Source organism: Protobothrops mucrosquamatus, unplaced genomic scaffold (assembly GCF_001527695.2).
Source record: "Protobothrops mucrosquamatus isolate PMUCROS unplaced genomic scaffold, P.Mucros_1.0 scaffold_66, whole genome shotgun sequence".
Lineage (NCBI taxonomy): Eukaryota > Metazoa > Chordata > Lepidosauria > Squamata > Viperidae > Protobothrops > Protobothrops mucrosquamatus.
Window position 1 is genome coordinate 123,005 of NW_015386142.1, and position 19,643 is coordinate 142,647.

At 36.8% G+C, this 19,643-nt stretch overlaps 1 protein-coding gene across 1 annotated transcript in view; it reads right to left on the minus strand.

Moving 5' to 3' along the window:
* Positions 1-727: 727 nt before the first annotated feature.
* The window catches only part of DDX10 (DEAD-box helicase 10), a 146,945-nt gene continuing 128,029 nt past the window's right edge, over positions 728-19,643 (minus strand). Inside the window, exons 18-19 of the mRNA XM_015812934.1 lie at positions 10,708-10,832; positions 728-1,391 (exon numbers count right to left, since the gene is read on the minus strand). Of these exons, the coding sequence (XP_015668420.1) occupies positions 1,223-1,391; positions 10,708-10,832 (294 nt within the window). The 3' untranslated portion in view covers positions 728-1,222. The remainder of the gene's footprint in view (positions 1,392-10,707; positions 10,833-19,643) is intronic.

The following is a 19,643-nucleotide window of genomic DNA, read 5'->3' on the forward strand; positions in this document are numbered from 1 at the left end:
CTGCAAATTTGATGAGTTCCCCATCTATCCCCTCATCCAAATCTTTGATGAAGATGTTGAAGAGCACTGGGCCCAGAACAGAGCCTTGGGGCACCCCACTACATACTTCCCTCCATGTAGATGCGGTTCCATTGAAGACCACATGCTGAGTACGGCTGGTCACCAGCTACGAATCCATCTGGCGGTGATGCTGTCTAACCCACATTTTTCTATCTTATCAAGTAGTAGGTTGTGGTCTACTTTATCAAATGCCTTACTGAAGTCCAAGTAAATTGTATCCACAGCATTCCTCTGGTCCACTAATTTTGTCACTTGGTCAAAGAATGCAATAAGATTTGTCTGGCATGATCTGTTTTTGACAAAGCCATGTTGGCTTTTGGTAATAATGGGTTACAATGGGGCTGTAAATCCTGACTCACCCAGATGCCATTTCCTAGTGAATTTCACACATAGCTCTTGATTTTTATGATCTCTCTCACAACTAAGGTAGAACACCATGGATTTGCTTCTAATGGTTTAATGCCAATCTTTCCCAATTTGAGGACTACCAGTATTTAGAAAGCAGACTCTCCTGTGGGACTTATTTCAACCTGCATATTTTTCGTGCTAACATTGGTGAAAAAATATGCTCTTGGAATATTATTTAGTGATTGAAATCCAATGCTTGAAGGATAAAAATCTGGAAATACCCCATAAGAAGAAATGATATACAGAATTATTAGCATATTGATTTATTGTTAGTTGAAAGAGAGCAAAAGCAAGGATAATTTATATCAACGTAGATAATATCAAGTAAATGCTTTAAGAAAACTGAAGTCAAACCCTTTCTCATTTTACTTTGGACATAAATAATATTTAAAATATTTTATGGATATCCATTCAATTTTGGTTATTTTATCTTATAAAACTTACCCCAAGATGGGAAGGATTTGTCCTTCTGGGTTAAAGCTTTTTGTACAAAGGATTATTATATATATATTTTAAAAAAAATTCCTGGCATCTTAGAAAAAATAACTATTGGAAGATCTGACAGATAAAGACATTTACAACTTTCGTAAGAGAGTACACCTATGAACCAAAGTACTCATGAGGTACCCATTAGAGAATCTGTACTTTCCGATGTTAACACATGAATATTTTGGGGCATTCATCTGTCCTGTTGTCTTTGTGAAATAAAGACAAAAATAACCTGAATAACATTTCCAAGAGGGGAAAAAGAGGTTTAATTGTTGAGCAACTGCAATACTAATGCTTCATCTTCTGCAAGAGAAAGACCTGTATCTAATGGTAGAAAAGAGCCCTCTTGGTTAGGTTTCATCTTCTTCCTCTTTTGTGGTGTTTCCCCTTCTGATTTGCTTCCATCCAACTGCCGCTTATCCATTCCACGTTTGCTGTAGGAATAAATCATTCTTTTACTGTTGGCATTTAAGCCAATCAAAATCATATACGAAAGTAACTGGATTTAAATGAGAAAATGTTTAATTACAAATTAGAGGCAAACATGGTAATGATGTGCAAAGAGAAATTAAGTTTGGAGAATTCAAAACCTAAATTAAGAAATGGTCTCAAGGCTTCAGTAATAAGGTTTTAAAATAACAAACGTATGCTTAGAAATAAAATAGGGAGAAAATGAATTGACCCAGGAAAATGTGTCATTTATCAACCATCCCTGGTGAGTTCAATATCCCCAATTATTGATTGATGACAATCAACGCAAACACATATACTGCATAGAAATTGTGTGATTTACATAATGGGAAATGCCATCATATATTTACCCATTTAATCTCTTCTAACAATTATACTCATATAGTATAGATCCATTCCCTGGCTCGGGAATTCTGGGAGTTGAACTCCACACTAATTAAAGTTGCTGAAGTTGAGAAACACAAGAGTAGATCAACCCTCCTAGATCAGACTAAAGGCACATTTGATCCAGCGTCTTGGTGACCAATCAGCAGACCATATTAGCAGGACCTTCTGCCTCTAAAGATGGCTAGTTTATACCAAGAGAAGAGCTAGGAATTTTCCATCATTTCAAACTAGTATCATTCAATGGTGGACTGAAAATGTTCCGCTTAGACTTTAGGATGGAAATTCTGGCTTGGGACTGCTTAACGTGCTGCGACAATGGCTCGCTCTCTCCCTGTTTTTCAAAAGGTGACTCTCTTCCCTTCTACCCCACCCTTTAAAACATGTCTATTGTTGCACAGGCAGAAACAGCATCAGCTTTTAATAGGCAAAATCTGCTATTTGTACATTAATTTAAAATAAAATGCTTAAGGCCACTATACTGTATGTGCTTTATACAAAATATGAGTTGAACGGCTATTTGTATTTGGGAAAAGATTCTGCTTATAAGTTCTTTAAATGTGTTGATAAATAAACAAGCAAGCAAAATCTGCATAGAATAACACATAAATAGAACGTTTGTCTTTGCTAGCTCTGAGTTTTCTTTTTTATGTGTTACCCAGGCTGAAACAACTTCTCTCCATTGCTTGGATGTCAACGCCCATCGCACCTACTTGCCAACAGTCTGGAATGACAGAATACTGTAATCCAAAGCAGCCAGAAGGCACCAAGTACAAAAAGCTTTGGGCCAGTGAATTTCATTTAGTGATCTTGGGCAGCTTGTTTAGTCTCGCCATATTCAATTTAATCAGCACTAATCTGAACTTTAGTGCAAGATCGAAAGATGTGTAGAGCCCTGGCCCATAAAATCATCAAGAGTCGGATAAGACTGAATGGATAACAGCATTATCATCATCAGGCTGAACTAAACTTTAAATTTATTGTCCTGATTTCTAACAAAAAAGATATCACATACCATTGGAAACTACAGATTTAGAACAAAGTTTGCTCTGGATTTTAATGTAATGAAAAACATTTTTGAAGCAACCCCTCCCTCCACAAATGGATGGATGAATGATATATATATGTGTATGTATACATGTACACACGCACATCTATAAGATACTTAAATCAGGTTAATTAAAATAAATTTCTTATCCAATTTGCAATTCAGCCCATTATTTCTATCACATGAATGGATTTTAAACCAAGGAGAATTTCAGTTGATTGAAATTGCAAATAGAGCATCTGTTCATAATAAGATTAGTGATTAAAAGACTAATAAGAAAGCATAACAGATTCAGTATATGAACTAGGTCGCATTTAAAAGCCAATGCCTGAGTATCTTTAAAATGAGCAATCACATATATGTATCACTCTTTCTCTGAAATCTCCTGGGCAATCAATGCTATCAGAATGCATTTAGGCTTTTGAGAGGATGGCCAATCCAAAGTCATTTTTTTTTAAAAAAATAAATAAATATGTACTTAAGAGACCAGTCTGTGTTTTGATTATTCCCACTTAAAGGAACTGAGAAAGAGACCATGTTTGGCACAAGAAAAAAATGGAAGGAAGAACTGAACATCAATTGGGGGTGGGCAGGAATATGTGCTTATGCGGGGGGGGGGGGGGAAGAGTATATAGGTAACCCCCGACTTACAACCACAATTGAGCCCAAAATTTTTTGTTAAACAAAACAGTTATAAAGTGAATTTTGCCCCATTTTATAACCTTTCTTGCAACAGTTAAGTGAATCACTGCAGTTGTTAAATTAATAATACAGTCATTAAGTGAATGTAGCTTCCCCATTAACTTTGCTTGTCAGAAGGTCACAAAAGGTGATCTCATGGCCCCACGACACTGCAACGGTCATAAATATAAGTCAGTTGCCAAGCATCTGAATTTTGATCATGTGACCGTGAGGATGCTGTAATGGTCTTAAATGTGAAAAACAATCATAAGTCACTTTTTTCAGTGCTGCTGTAACTTTGAACAGTCACTAAATGAATTGTTGTAAGTCAAGGACTATCTGTACTAGAGAGGTTTACAAGAGATAACAGGAGCCCCACATTAAAAAAAATGATTTTTTTGACCAAGGAAGGTTCCAGTCATAGAATGATACCTAAATAACATGCAGTGCATTTAGATTTACATTTTACCTTCTTAAAGTAGCACACTTCCTTTAATAATCATTATCTGTACAACAAGTATTTTGTAAGATAGATCAGTTAAAGAAAATGACTAGCAAGAGCAAAAAATGAATAGTATACTTTAAGTGTGCTACTTTACGAATGAATAGCATACTTTAAATAATGGAAAATACATCACTCAAAAGAAGGTTGAGAGCTGTTGTCTCTCATTCCAGAGTATAGGATACAGAACAATGCAGCTAAGTTACTGGAAAGTAGACTCCATCAGAAAGGAAACATCATCATAATCTTAACAGTAAGAGCAGTTTTACAATAGAACCAATTAGCCGGAAAACTGGAAAGATCCAAGTTTTGTTGTGTTGAAATAGACACCCATCTATTTAGGTTGCTTTGATCTGATTCCTACATTGAGAAAAGGATTGGACTTGATAGCCTTAAATGGCCTCTTTTAGCTCTAACTCCTTACACCAGTGGTTCTCAACCTGTGGGTCGGGACCCCATTTGGGGTCGATCGACCATTTCATGGGGGTCGCCAAGCAAGGCTGTCGGCCATTTTTTTTGTCCGCCATTTTTTTGTCCATTTTTTTCCCCCTTTTCTGGCGGGTGCCTTACCTCCCTTGGGCTGGGCCAGCTGGTGGTCGGCCTGCTCCATCTCTGCCGCTTGCCAGCTACGCCTCGGCCGGCGCAGGGGGTGGAACCACGCATGCGCGGCGCTCCCGGGCAGGGAAAGTCCTCGACTTACGACCGGTTGGGTAGTCCTCAACTTATGACCGGTTTAATCCTCGACTTATGACTGGTTTAGTCCTCAACTTATGACCGGTTTAGTCCTCGACTTACGACCGGTTGGGGTCGCGGCATTAAAAAGGTTGAGAACCACTGCCTTACACAGAAATAAAAGGACTTATATGACAGATGGTACATCTCTTCAATAGACACACATTTCTGTATTTTGTGGGGAGGGTAGAAATAAATGTCACTTAGTTAATCCTGTTGCTCTCACTTAATTTAAGACCAACTAATGCACTTTTCTATGCAGTTATCTAACTTCATGCAGTTTAAATGCTGATTTCTTAAGGCTGCTGTTCTGCCAGCATAATGCAAAATTTACAAACAGCCTCTTGAGAATTGCTATTTTGCTAATCGAAGACTCTGGAGGGCAAACCACATTTTAATTTCCAAGGCTAAAGAAAGATTTCTAATGAAGATTAATTATTACAGACCCTTCTGTGGAGCCTCAGAACGACCTCCTCCTCACTTAGTGTCAGAACACTGACTGCACGCAGTGGGAATAATGAAAATATATTACATGATGTGCTAGTCTCTTTTTCAGCAATTTGTGCTCTGAAAATGTTCTCCACTCAGATTTCTACAAGCACGAAGCCAAATGCCCGAAGAACTAAAATCAAGCAAAATGTGGACAAAGCTATCTTAAACTGACCAAGGGAAAAAACTCCTTACCCCCCCCTCTCTCTCACACACACACACACTCACATACACACTCACACATATAGAGGCATCATTAAATGGCCATAAAATAAATAAATTCTGTTCTAATTCAATTGTATTCTTGTCTCTATAGAACTATGTATACTGTAAAGTTTTAGTAGGTTTCATTCCCATCCCAATTACATGCTACCGGTATCTTTAAAAAAAAAAGTTTGATACTAAGGGGCAGTGGTTCTCAATCTTTTTAATGCCGCGACCCCCAACCGGTCGTAAGTCGAGGACTAAACTGGTCATAAGTCGAGGACTAAACCGGTCGTAAGTCGAGGACTACCCAACCGGTCGTAAGTCGAGGACTTTCCCTGCCCGGGAGCGCAGCGCATGCGTGGTTCCACCCCCTGCACCGGCCGAGGCGTAGCTGGCAAGCGGCAGAGATGGAGCAGGCCGACCACCAGCTGGCCCAGCTCAAGGGAGGTAAGGCACCCGCCGGAAAAGGGGAAAAAAATGGCGGACAGTCTTGCTTGGCGACCCCCGTGAAATGGTCGATCGACCCCAAATGGGGTCGCGACCCATAGGTTGAGAACCGCTGGAATAGGGGTACTGTTCTGATCAGGGATGTGTGCCTTATGGATAGGCCTTTTTGTCTTTTATATGTTATTCATTGCTTATTTTTACTCGGTTTAATTAATTATATATTATTAACCCATTTTACAGAATTTAGTTTATCTATTCTTTTTTTCATGTAAAATAGTTACTTGTTTGGTATTCCACTAACTCCTTTATAGTTAGAGCTGCCTAGGTTTTAATGTGGCTACTCTGTATTTTTGTATATTCTGATTCATTTCTCTTTAACAAAAATAATCATTATTTTTTTAAAAAAACCTCTTTTAAATCAACTACGTCACATATGGTACAGAGTGATGTTTGAAAAGGAGGCAGCCCAACACTTTTTTGTTTGTGGTTAAAAGTGAAGATACTCAACTAAACCAAACACAGCCTACATTCATAATGCAGCAACTGTCTAATCCTAGCCTTGGTCAGCAAAGCATTATCTTTTCATTGCTTCAGGCACTCAACTTTATCTTTCTTTCTTTGGTCTATTGGAACTGCTGTTGTCTTCATTGTCATCATTCACCTCTACACAATGCACACCCTCCCTCCTTTATGGCGAATGAAATTAAAATGTCCTTTTAACGGTTGATACTGCTCAGCTTTTAAGCCACTGCTAGCTGTTTGTATTTTTTTCCTTTTCTTTCCCTCTTTGCTATCACACTGTGTTCGGGTTTTTTCTGCTACAAAACCCCAAAGCAATGACTGATTTAAAACGTATTTAACATATGTTATATATATCAAGGGATCAAGCTGGCTTAAAAGAGCAACTAACCCCGTTAAAACAAAATACTAAGGTCAACAGTAGAAATATGACATCTCGTGAAGATCAAGCCTTTCAGAAAAAAGAAAGACTTTCAGATAAACTCGATGCCATCTTTATGCCTTTCTAGTGTTTGACAATATTAAATTTAGGTTGCAAAACTAGACAGCTTAAGGTGGTTGTTTTGTTTGTTTTAGGAGAGTGTATATTTCTGAGTTAAACATCCTTCCAAAGAACTTAAGAAGCACCTAGAGCTCTAAATGAGCCTGAAATACTATGTCCAAACAAAGGACTCATTTTGCATTCAGTATGTTTTTCCCCCAAGTTAATTAAAGATAGCAACAGCAATAGCACTTAAGACTTATATACCTCTTCACAGTGTTTTACAGCCCCCTTTAAGATTGCCCCTAACAATCTGGGTCCACATTTTATGGACTTTGGAAGAATGGAAGGCTGAGTCCACCTTGAGGCAGCAAACTGCTGGCAGTCGGCAGAATTAGCCTGCAATACTGCGTTCTAACCATTGCGCCACTACAGCTCTTTTAATTAGATATATTAAGGTTTATGGTTTAGCAGTACCTATTTATCCTCACATACTAGCCTCAGTGCAAATACAGAACATTACTTTAAAAAATAATAATAATTCAAGGATTTAAAAACAGATTAACCTAGGAATCCATCAAGAAAAAACATCAGGTCAACATCAACAGCCAGAGTTGAAACTAAATAGGAGCTGGTTATACAAAGAAAAGAATGCCTTTGTCTTTCCAACCAGATGCCGTCCAAATGAGTTAGATTACAACTCTTTTATAATGGCCCGTGAGATGCAACATATGTTGTTTAGGGATTGTGAAGCTGGGCTCTTACTGCATCTGAAAGTGACCAGGTTTGGATTGAAGGTTGGAGTAATTAGTTGGAACATAAAAATAAATTTTTATTCTAATTCGGGGCTGTGTGTGGAGGTGTTAGATCTGTTGTCCGTTGGGCTAGTAATCTGCCTCTAAGAGAACCAGAGCAATTAATAACACCGGCTTGATAAAATAATTTTGATTGTGATATCCTTCTCGACCATTCAGAGGGGGAGAGAGGTCTAATCATAGCTCTCAGTTTTGTGTGGTGGTTCTGGGCTCAACATTCACCTCATTCCCATTTAACATCTACACAAAGTCACTGGTCAAAGTTTATTTTTTGGCTTAGGGTTAAATATCATCAGTACACTGATAATATCCAGTTATACATCTCTATTCTTGGATGACCAAGTGATGCCATCAAGTTTTTTCTCAGTGTCCGGAGAATGGAGGGGTAGATAAGAGGGTCTCCCATAATTAGTTTTGAATAGTTCTCAGAACTGCCTTGAAAAGTTCTCAGAACTTATAACTGATCCAGAATGCAATGGCACGGGCAACTGGTTCTGAGTGAACCTTGACCTCCATGCATAAATCTGGATTGTTTGTGAGACCATCTCTCTCCAAGATAGAATAGGGTGGACATGTTCTAGGTCACTTATATTAAACAATGTAATCTTAGCACTCAGGAAACATGCCTTCTATGTCAATGCACCTTCCCTATAAAACTAAATATCCCACAAGATATGGATGGTCTTGATTCTGCCAGTGAGCTGTTTTCTCTCTCAGACATTAGGTAAGACAATTTTAAAGAGTTTTAACTGTGCAGATATGTAAATAGTCTTGGACATGATGCAGCTGTAGTTTTTGTCTACCTTGAATGCTACCTTGAATCCCACTGCCCGTTGTACAGCAAATTGAATATCTGGCTGGCTAAAATTCTGTCTTAATTTTTCTCTCTTTAACTGTAGGTACACTACGGTTAACTACACAATGAGGATAAAATGTTTACAAGGCTGTATGAGCCTTTGAATATCAAATATGGCTCATCTTAAAAGAGAAACTGAAGGCATTTTTAAACCATTTCATCAGTCAAATTGTTAGCATCAACCTTCAAATCACAATGTTTTCCCCAAATATCCATTAAATGATAAATTCAATTACTGCCTATAATTAAAAAATATCTACTTAGCAAAAGTTATAGTTAGGAATTCAGCCTGAAAAAAGTAATCTTGAAACAGCTGAACTGCATATTCCATTTAGAAGTGAAAACTAAAAAGAACAGCCAAGTATGTAAAAGATTAATTGAAGTAATGAAAAGACTGATCAGAGCTTTGTTCCAAATCGACATGCCTTTTCAAGAGCGTTGAAGTACTAGAGATATTAAAAATTCAATTTAACTTGCCTGATGAATATTTAGCTCTGCTGCTACTGTCCCCTGTGCCTCTTCCCACCTTCTTACTTAACATTATGATTGTCTTAAATAAGCAATACAATGAATGACACCAGATACCTAAAAAATTCATTTCACTAAGCTTGTGGAGGGATATGACTTAAAGGTGATTTGTTAAACAGATATAAAATAGTGGATTATACATACCTTTCATCCCTTAAGGGATGAGATAAGGAAAAAATTGCTACCTGTGGTTGAAAAGACGTTTTCTAAAGCTTTCTATAATCAAGACAAAGCATCAACCTTTTCCCAACATCATTAGCACAAAGTTGTATTTTCTTCTTTTCATTACATACATTATAAAGAAAAAAAAGATCATTTGTTTTTTCTTGGTTTGTATTTTAATTTTATTTTTTTCACTAATATTAAAGATTATCTTGTTAACTGTGTATAAACTAAACTAAATAAGTAATTACATTTTTTTTTAAAAAACCCATACATTTAACTTACTTCACTATATTAAAAGCAAGTGCGAACAAATTGGGTGAGTGGACACCTTCGGCCACCCTATAAGACACGGGGGCATCTGTGGGGCAGTGAAAAAGATGGAAACTATGACTCCTTCACAAGTCTTTTTTTTATAAAGGCTTGGATATGCATTGCATGAAAACGAGGAATGAGACTTGAATTCTGTCCACTCTCATGCTTTTTTAAATCCACACAGGAAGTTCTGGGATTTTTCTTGACACATATTTCCAGGGGTCCCAAAACAAGACACAACAGAAGAAGAGAAGCAGAAGGGAGGGGAATGTTATCCTGCTATGGCTATGCTTTTTCCTCCACTGCTGCTGTACAGGTGGTTCTTCACTTACAACAGTTTGTTTAGTGATTATTTGAAGGTACAATGGCACTGAAAAAAATGACTTATGACCATGCTTCACACTTACAATCATTGCAGCATCCCCATGGTCACGTGATCAAAACTCAAGACACTTGGCAACTGACTCATTTTGCAATGCCCTGGGGTCACGTGATCCCTTTTTGTAACTTTCTGACAAGCAAAGGCAATGGGGAAACCAGATTCACTTAACAACCGTGTTACTAACTTAACAACTGAAGTGATTCATTTAACAACTGTGGCAAGAAAGGTTGTAAAATGAGGCAGAACTCAATTAACAACTGTCTCAACTATCTGTATGACCAGCCATGGTCTCAGTTAGCAGTGGCAGCACTGCCACCCTCCAATTCACTCAGATTCTCTTGGAAGTGGAGAAGGAGAAGGCAGACAGCCAGGTGAAAAAACTTTGGAGGCCCTGAAAGTTGTTCTCCTGCATCTTTTGTGTCCAATAGTCATAATCATAATCATAGGGGAGCCAAAGTACATACAGCTTATGCGCAGAATCCATCTTACCACTAACATTTGTGTTATCTGTGTATATACCTGCTAGATAATCAAGCCATAAATTTAAATTAGCAGCCAGGGCTGTTCTGCATTCTCTTGTCCATAGTTGAATAGTCTAAGCTAATTGGCTGATCTAACTGCAGCAGAATGAAGGTAAGTTTGATTGATTGCTTAGACTCTGGTAAGCTAGAGAAGAAGAAGAAGAAAAACAAAGAAGGAAAGTAAATTAAAAGGTCAATGCAACAAAATACCTGTGGCTTTTGGGAAGAATTTCTTGTTCCTCATCTTTGGGGCCATCTGGATCTGGAAGTGTACTTGGATCAAATTCCTCATCACTGTCACTGTGATCCAGAAGAGCTACAGTGTCCTCTTCAATCTACGTAAAGATTTGCAGAATTAGATACCTTCATGCATTATTTATATCTCTGTAAAGTTCCAAGAAAAATCCATTCAATGTCTTTTGAGGTATACTTAGGAAAGGATCTAATCAAGCTCTTAAGAAACTGCCCTTATATATATTTTTTCTCTCTCATACCATCACAAACATGCATGCAAGGCTCTGCAATTTCTTCACACAGCTGCATCTTTTTCTGGGACTGTGCAATTGCTAGCCACAGCTGCTGCCTGGTTCTAGGAAAAGGTACTTTTGGTTTAAGAGTTGCAGACAGATTTTACGTGCACACAGCAGTGCATAATGATGTATCTTTCTGCTTTGAAGGTTCCCACAATATTACTATTATAATCACACTTTATGTTTTAATGCCAGCAGAAAACGGGGGTGGGGGTGAGGTGGGGGGGAGGAAGGGGACTCCTCTTTGTACACTGGAAGCAAAAACTTGGATCACGTTTTTCTATGTTTGCCTTTAACCAGCACGCCAACACCAGAAATATATGTAAAAAGGCAATACAAAGAGACTTCAGGAAGATTGAATACAACATGGAAACAAACACAGAGAGATTATATCTTGTAAGAGAAAAAATGTAATTTTTTTGACTTTCGCATTAAACACACACATAACGTAGTTGTATTGTTTTATATTACGCATATACTGTATTATTGCTGTTAAAAAAATAACCCTTAAAAGTTGACTTTGTGATCAAACATTTCAGCAATCTGTGCTCCTCAGGCTGAATGGTGTCTGCTAGGGAAATGAGCACACGGAGGAAACCGGCTATGTAACTGCGTGGAATTTTTCTGTAACTTTGTCTACACCACTTTTTAAAATCCTCTTTTAATACTGAAAAAAACATTTAGGAATATGAACAAGAAAATGGGTGGGAGTAATTGCTTTAGAGGGATGTAAGGTAGTTGCATTAATTTAATAATATTATTATTGGATATTTTGTTCCACCGAAGGAACATTTTATCATGGATGAGAGGTCTATGCATCACGAGGTGCCCTCGTGATGCAAAGCGCTATGCTGAACAGGTGCAACCATATCAGACAGGTCTCAACTGAAGAGGTAGACTAAATCTGTTGTAATACCAGTCATGAGTGGAACCCTTGGAGTGCTAAAGTGCTTCCTTGATATCTGAAAATGCTAAAGGAGCTCCATGAAGAATGCCTCTCCCATAAACAATATGGTGAGATGTAATTTACAGAAACCATACCAAATTTGTTATTGCTTGGGTCAACAAGGACTACACTAGATATTGGAGTAAATATATAATAATAAATACTATAATATGTTATATTGTATTATTAATATATTAAATACTAGCTGTACCCAGCCACGCGTTGCTGTGGCTCAGTCTGGTAAAAGCGTGTGTTGCTTTTACGTCCAACAGATGGTGCTGATTTTCAAAAAAGCATGTTTTTACCTGTCACAGGTGTGACATCTATATAATATAGGTATATAAAAACACGCATGTATTCAAATGCAATACATGCGTGTTTTGTGTCAAAATTTCAAAGAAATCGGTGAAGAACTTTCGGAGATTTAAGATTTTGAACAAACAAACATTTACATTTTTATTTATATAGAGATTATAATACAGATACTATTTATTTTATTACAATAAATACTTGAAGATAATTGGCACTGACAAAATCACCATCAGACTATTGCAAAAGGCAGCCTGACGTGAAACAGCTTACATCCTGCGATGATAGCTTTAACACCATCAAATACCATTTGATCAAGATAGGTGGATAGGTGGATAAAAATGCCAAATCCAGTCTGAACATGTGGCTGACCGTGCAACCAAAAATAATAATAATAAAGAGTCTGGATGAAGAAGATCTGTAGGAGAAGACCAGGCTGAGCCTGAGAGCAGGGTCAAATGCATCATCAGTACACTTCCGAAAGAGACCTAAGTCCCCCTTGAAGTCCATTCTCACATCAACTTGCCTTGACTATTAGTAGATCAAATTCTTGTGCATGGAATAAACTCACAATGCTTTTGAACTCGATCCTGGCTTCTGGTTTCTTGCACCTGACAAGTCACTACTAAATACCTGCATATGAAGGCCAACATCAGCTAAAGAATGGGCAGCTGTGTATTCACATTTTTATGTATATTGTTATCGTTAGCTGGGCACCACAATCAGCCTTCCATAGGTTTGTCAAGGACGCTTGGTGATGCTGTGATGTTACCATGACAAAGGAAAATTATTTTTACCTCTTTGAAAACAGTTTGAGTTTGTATAATAAGGAATTGGAAGTTCAAGGAAGAAATCATAATTAGATTTATGTCCCACCTTTCTCCCTAGCCTAGATCTTGAAGTGGTACCATATATACATAGTAACAACTCATAATAATAACCTAATGATGAAGGCTAGGCAAAGAGAGAGTGGCTGGCTCAATTATCCATTGAGTTTCCAAGGCTGAATATCATGTCTCATCTTACCACATCACTGTTACATTAACAATTATGTCACACTGATTCCAGAACAGCATATTCTACTATGGGGAAAAAATATATAACCTGAATGTTGCCATGGCAAGGTAGTCCTAGTTTAGCAACCACAACTGGGATCAAAGACTCAGTTGTTAAGCAAAGTGGTCACTAAGTGAAGCTGCAACTGTACTTTATAGTCCTACTTCAGCTTTCTTTTGCTTTATGAACCTGCAAAGGTTGTAGATCTGGGATTGGTTATGAAGTTATTTTTTCATCACTTTTGTAACTGCAAATGATCACTAAATGAAGCAGTCACTAAATGAAATCTGTCTTAGTTTTTGAAGGATCAGTTCAAATATATTACAATTCTTAGGCAAATTGGAGCAGATCATGAAATCTTCTTATAAGATGTGACCCATACTCACCTTAAAGAAGGTCAAACTTCTTTCTTTTCAGGCAGATATTAATGCTGTTTCTCTAGAGTGTACTATGGTTTACGAAATGCCAATTTTTCATCTACAAATAGATTATGGCACCAAGCTGCTGATTCATTTGTCTTTTTATTTCAGGAACACCTGACAAATCCTTATACAGTGTAAAGAGTGTAACTTAATTTATGGTAGGCAAGATGAAATACATTTGGTGATTGATGACTTGTATGTAGCTTTCATAAAAATAGAAAACAAGGCTTCTTATTTCCAGGAGGATTACATTTGGAAATAATGGAAGAAAAGAGTGACCAAAGGACCAGCTGAGACTGCACCCGATGGTGCTCTGGATTCCGTGTTTACAGCTGAAACATCTTAAATTAATTTAGTGAGAATGATATCTGAACTGAGACATAGCTGTTTTATTGCTCAGATTCTCTCCCTGCTAATATCCATCAACAACATCAGCTTGTCTCACAGAAGCCAAAGAAGTAACTATTTGGGGGGAAAAATAGAAAATAATGCAACCTAATCTGTTCCAGAATTCTGCTACTGTTCGTTAGCTGTTGAGTGGTTTGATCTTAGGGAATATTAATCAATATAGGGATCTTTAGAACCACAATGACATCATGACATGGGTCACACAACTTGCTTCCCCTGCAGATGCCACACTAGTATTCCAACAGCATCCTTGACTTTTTCAGGCATAATTTCTTCTGTTGATCTTGTATCATTTTCCAGGGATCCCCAACCTGTGAGCCGTGGCCCACTACTGGGCTGTGGCCTATTGGCCACCAGGCCACATGAGTGGCTGGCTAGTGTGCACGTGTGTGCGCGCACTCAACCCCTAGTCACACTAGCATCATTGCCAGCATTACATGGGCGCTAGCGTCACTGCCAGCATCACACAGGTGCTAGCGTCACAACCAGCGTCACTCATGCAGCCCCATTCACGTGTGCGCATGAGCGAGTAAGGGCATCTCCCCCTCCCATTCCCTCCGGGCCACCAACCCAAAAAGGTTGGGGACCTCTATCATACTCATTCTTCCCATTCTGGACAGAACCTGCAAAATTCTCCATTTAACATTAACACTGAATAAAATGTTATGAAATAAGATTCCAACTTTTGGGGAAACTACCTTACACTCTTCATATCTCAAAAATCAAATTTTCTGTACCATTATAATTAATTAAAAATTGCTTTATCATTAGTGTAATCCATGCAATAAATTTACTATTCTACTTAAGAATGTGCCATTATTGCCACCTAACAAGCATCTCTATTCAATGAAAACAAATTTCTAAAAAAGAGAAAATGAGAGTTAAGAAAACTGTTACTCATACAGAAGATGCATTTCGCAAACCCTTCTTCAGTGTTTGTAAAGATGCCTCTCTTCTAGCACACTTTTGCTAATCAGCTTTAATATTAATTTAAATGTGCGTTTTAACATTTTTCATGGAAAAATCTATGTGGTCATTAGGAGCGGAAAGTGACTTGGTGGCACATAATCAATTAATCAATGTCTTAGATTTTTAAAATATCTGCAAGTCATACAAATCAAATAAATAATACAGCTAAAGAACAGCTGTAGCAGAGCAAAATTAAAATAAAGGTCTACCTCAAACATCTAGTTCTGTTACTAACTGGCTGGGGAATTTTGGGAGTTGAGGTCCACATATATTCAAATTGCCAAGGTTGAAAAACACTGGTGTAGAGTTTCAGTAACAGATAAAATAGAGGAATTGAATGCAAGTGTCACAGTTTAATTTTCATAATACAAAGTCAAGATTGGGAATTAAGCATTGCAGTCTGTGTGTTCAGGCACATGTATAAGAAAGGTATATGTGGGTAGGTGCAGGGTTGTCATAAAATAAGATGCCAAAAATGGAACTAAATGACAGCTGGCTTTCTCAAGTGTGGGATGAAATGATCACAAAAAAGTTATCAAAGTATATAAAGTCAGCAGATATTAAACAAGTACAAAACTTGTTCTTCCAGTAATGGCAAACATTCAAAATATTTACAACAGGAGAAGCCTGGCTTGCTTCTAAAAGTTCTAGTGGGTGGAATAGTAAATATCCATTCAGAGTCCTATTTATTCTAAAATACAGTACAATATCTGAATACCTTTGAAGCAGAGGATGGATTGCTCAAATTTCATAAAATCAGGTATCTGGTAGCACTTTTTCTAACTAGCAAATTTTATTAAAAGGCATCAGCATGAGTTGCAGCTCATTTCATCAGATGCACGAAATATTTTGATGTAAATTGAGATATGGGAGGAGAAAATGGGTTCCATAATATGTCATGTTGGCATACGTTCATTGATAAATGTGGCCTGTCTATATTTATCTCTCAATCTCTCTTTAAAATTTCATGAGAGTTCATTATTATGCATGCTGATGAAAAGATTGATCTACAAAGTTCCAGATATCTTCAATGTACTTCTCTCAAGCATACAAGTTTTAAAATATATATTTCAGTATATTTTGTAAACTTGGAAATTCAGGACAAAATTCAGAAGTGTAAATCTTACAGATAACTGAATTGTAACCTAAGCATCAATTGGGTCCTTTCTGGAAGCCATTTCTTGTCAGGAAGGAGCTCAACATGTTTAGATAGCAAAAAAGAGTCTGAGGAGAGATGTAATATTGTACATTTCTAAAAGGCTGAGAGATACAAGAAGGGTAGGTTTGTTCTCTATTGACAGTGAGAGCAGACAGGACCATTTGACAGAAATTAAAAGATGGGAGAATCAAAGTGAAAGCTTCTGAAGCTTTGAGCTGTTAAAAGGTGGACAAATATCATTAGAGTCTCCTCACCAGAGGCTTTCAAACAGTTTTTGGGTGGCTTAATCAAATCTGGAATTGAACAGAGAAAATGGTGCCAGGTTTTTAATGTTTATGATTTTAATAGGTGTAATATGGCACTGTGTTGTTTTATTATTCATATTGCTTTAGTTGCTGATTGGGAGCTGCCTGGAATTTGATATAATGGACCAGTTTGGTCTAATGACACCAGGCTAGAAAACAAGACTTTGAGTTCTAGTCCCGCCTTAGCCATGAAAGTCAGATGGGTCAGCCTAACCCACCTCACAGGGTTGTTGTTGTGGGGGAGGGGAAGCAGAAAAAAGATGTGTTAGAAATGTTCACCACTTTGAGTTATTTGTAAATAAAGGAGGAATAATAGATGGATGGATGGATAGATAAAGATAGATAGATGGATGGATGGATGGATGGATGGATGGATGGATAGATAGATAGATAGATAGATAGATAGATAGATAGATAGATAGATAGATAGATAGATAGATAGATAGATAAGCAACCAAGCAAAGTAAAGCAAGCAGCTATATAAATGTTTTAAATAAAAAGTAAATTAAATAAATATGAGCCCTCTAGATAACTTCCCACTTCATACATTCAATGATTCTACTATAGTGTTTTTTTAATGTTGATTTTAAAATAAGAGCTTCTTAAGTGCCATTTTGTGGCATCATGGACCCCAAGGCATCCGTCGGATTGAGTTGCTGACCTCCATGTTTTAGCAAACCTCATAAAGAAACAGATCTGCACAATGATCTGCACAAAGTCTTGATTTTTTCTAACATATTAAAATGTGCTACATTTATATTTCAAAAATCTGCCTTGTTTCCTTTCCCAGATAATCATTTTGCCCAATTATTCTGATTCCTTTCTATTCCCCAGTCCTTTTCAACCTTGCATTTGTTTGCATATGAAAGAGCAAAACCAATTTCCTTTTGTCAAGGAATATTTTATTGGGTGCCAATGTTTCTGAATTGCAGACTGTACCTTTTGGAAATAAGTAAGAATTGAAATGGAATAGCTTCTCTGCATTTTAAGGACAGCTAGTAAGCATAAATAAGGATTGAATTCAGGATTAAAAAAAATAATAAAACCCTGGAACAATTTTCCTTATATTTTAGTAATTTAGTAATTCTAATAATAAAGTTGGGGAAATATTTTAAAGAAGGTATTTCCAAACTGTGATATTATAATCTGAATTATTCAAAATGGAACACTTAAGAATAAATGTAATTACTTTTTTTACTTAATCTGTTTTAGATAATGTTTTTAAGCACTCAGGAAACCAAAAATAGTAGCAGTAAATTAAATTACCATTATGTAGGCTGCACCAACTCTTATGCAAAAATAGTGCTAATTTAATATATGGAAAATGATTTCTCAAATATAAGCATATCACATATAGAATTTTTATTCTACTTGTATACTATACTTTTATTCTACTTGAATCAACAGACACACAGAAATATATTCACATATTTATGTATTCTGTGATTCCATGACTAAAAGGCAAAACCAACCAGCACTGCCATAAAATTCCAAGTTACCATTTTTTAAAAAGGAAGCATACAGCCCTTAAAAAAATCTGAAAACACATGGATAAAATCAGGTGAAAAGAAAGAATATTTTTATCACCGCTCTTACTGTAATATCAACATAACATTTTAAACAACAGTATTTTGCAATTTTTTAGAAGTCATCTGGGCATTCAATAGAATTACTACTAAAGGTTATAATTAATTTATAATGAAGCACCTTGCCACAAAAGACACAGAATAATTTAGAATAAGTAAATAAAGCCTCATTTCCAGAGACTGAGCGACACCAAAGATATATAGACTAAAAACAAACATGCAAAAAATAAATATTCAGGGGCAACATAATTTAATTAGCCTTTTTCTAAGAAAAATTAAGTTAATTTCTAATTAAAGCTTAATTAAAAATTAAGTTAATTTTTCTAACATATAATAAGAAGGGGATGATCTGAATATTCAGAAATGGGCTGTTCCAAAGCATTTTAACTATGTGGTGCCTGGAGATGGTATGTCCTCAATAGTGGGACTCTGCAAGGACCATCTCATAGATCTTTCTGGACGGATGGAAGGAATCTAGAGAGAGCCACTCTGAGACTAGGAATTTTAAAAGGAAACATCTCAAATCCATCAATTTTGATAAATGTGCTTAAAAGATTCATATACATCTATAGTGTATACAATCTATAAAATGTAGTAGAGCTGGATAATTTTTATATTATCACTAACTAGATTTCATTTAATCACATACGAACAGGTAATCAAAACATTTTTGTCAGAACTTTTGGGTTATCATTAATTTGGGACCAAAGTCAGTCCTATTGTCCTTGAATTAAGGCTCCTGGCAATATATACAAACTTCTATACTACAAATCCTATATAATTGGCATTAATAAAGTAGTACTGAAATGGGGAATGTGGGAGTTGAAGTCCACAAGTCTTAAAGTTGCCAAGGTTGGGCACCCATGCATTAAATAATTCTTCAAAGTTGCAGCAGCATTGAAAAAAGTGACTTATGACCGTTTTTTACACTTACGTCTGTTGCAGCATCCCCATGATCATGTGATCAAAATTCAGATGCTTGGCAATTGATTCATATTTATGAGGATTGAAGTGCCCTAGGGGTCATGTGATCACCTTTTGTGACCTTCTGACAAGCAAAGTCAATGGGGAAGCCAGATTCACTTCACAACCATGTTACTATCTTAACAACTGCAGTGATTCATTTAACAACTGTGGCAAGAAAGATTGTAAAATGGGGCAAAACTCTCTTTAACAACTATCTTGCTTACCAATGGAGATTTTGGCCTCAATTGTGGTCGTAAGTCGAGGACCACCTGTATTAGTTCAGTGTTAAGTATTATCCTACTTTATTGCCTGGAACTTTTGAGCCTCAATACTCCATGTCCAGCTATAGTGGACATGCTCAAGAGTAGGAAACAAACAAGGTTTCTTCTCAATGTAACTCTCTTAATGTAAAGTATCTAAAGCAGTGTTTTTCAAACTTAGCAACTATAAGATATGAAGACTTCAACTCCCAGAATCCTCAGGCCAAGTT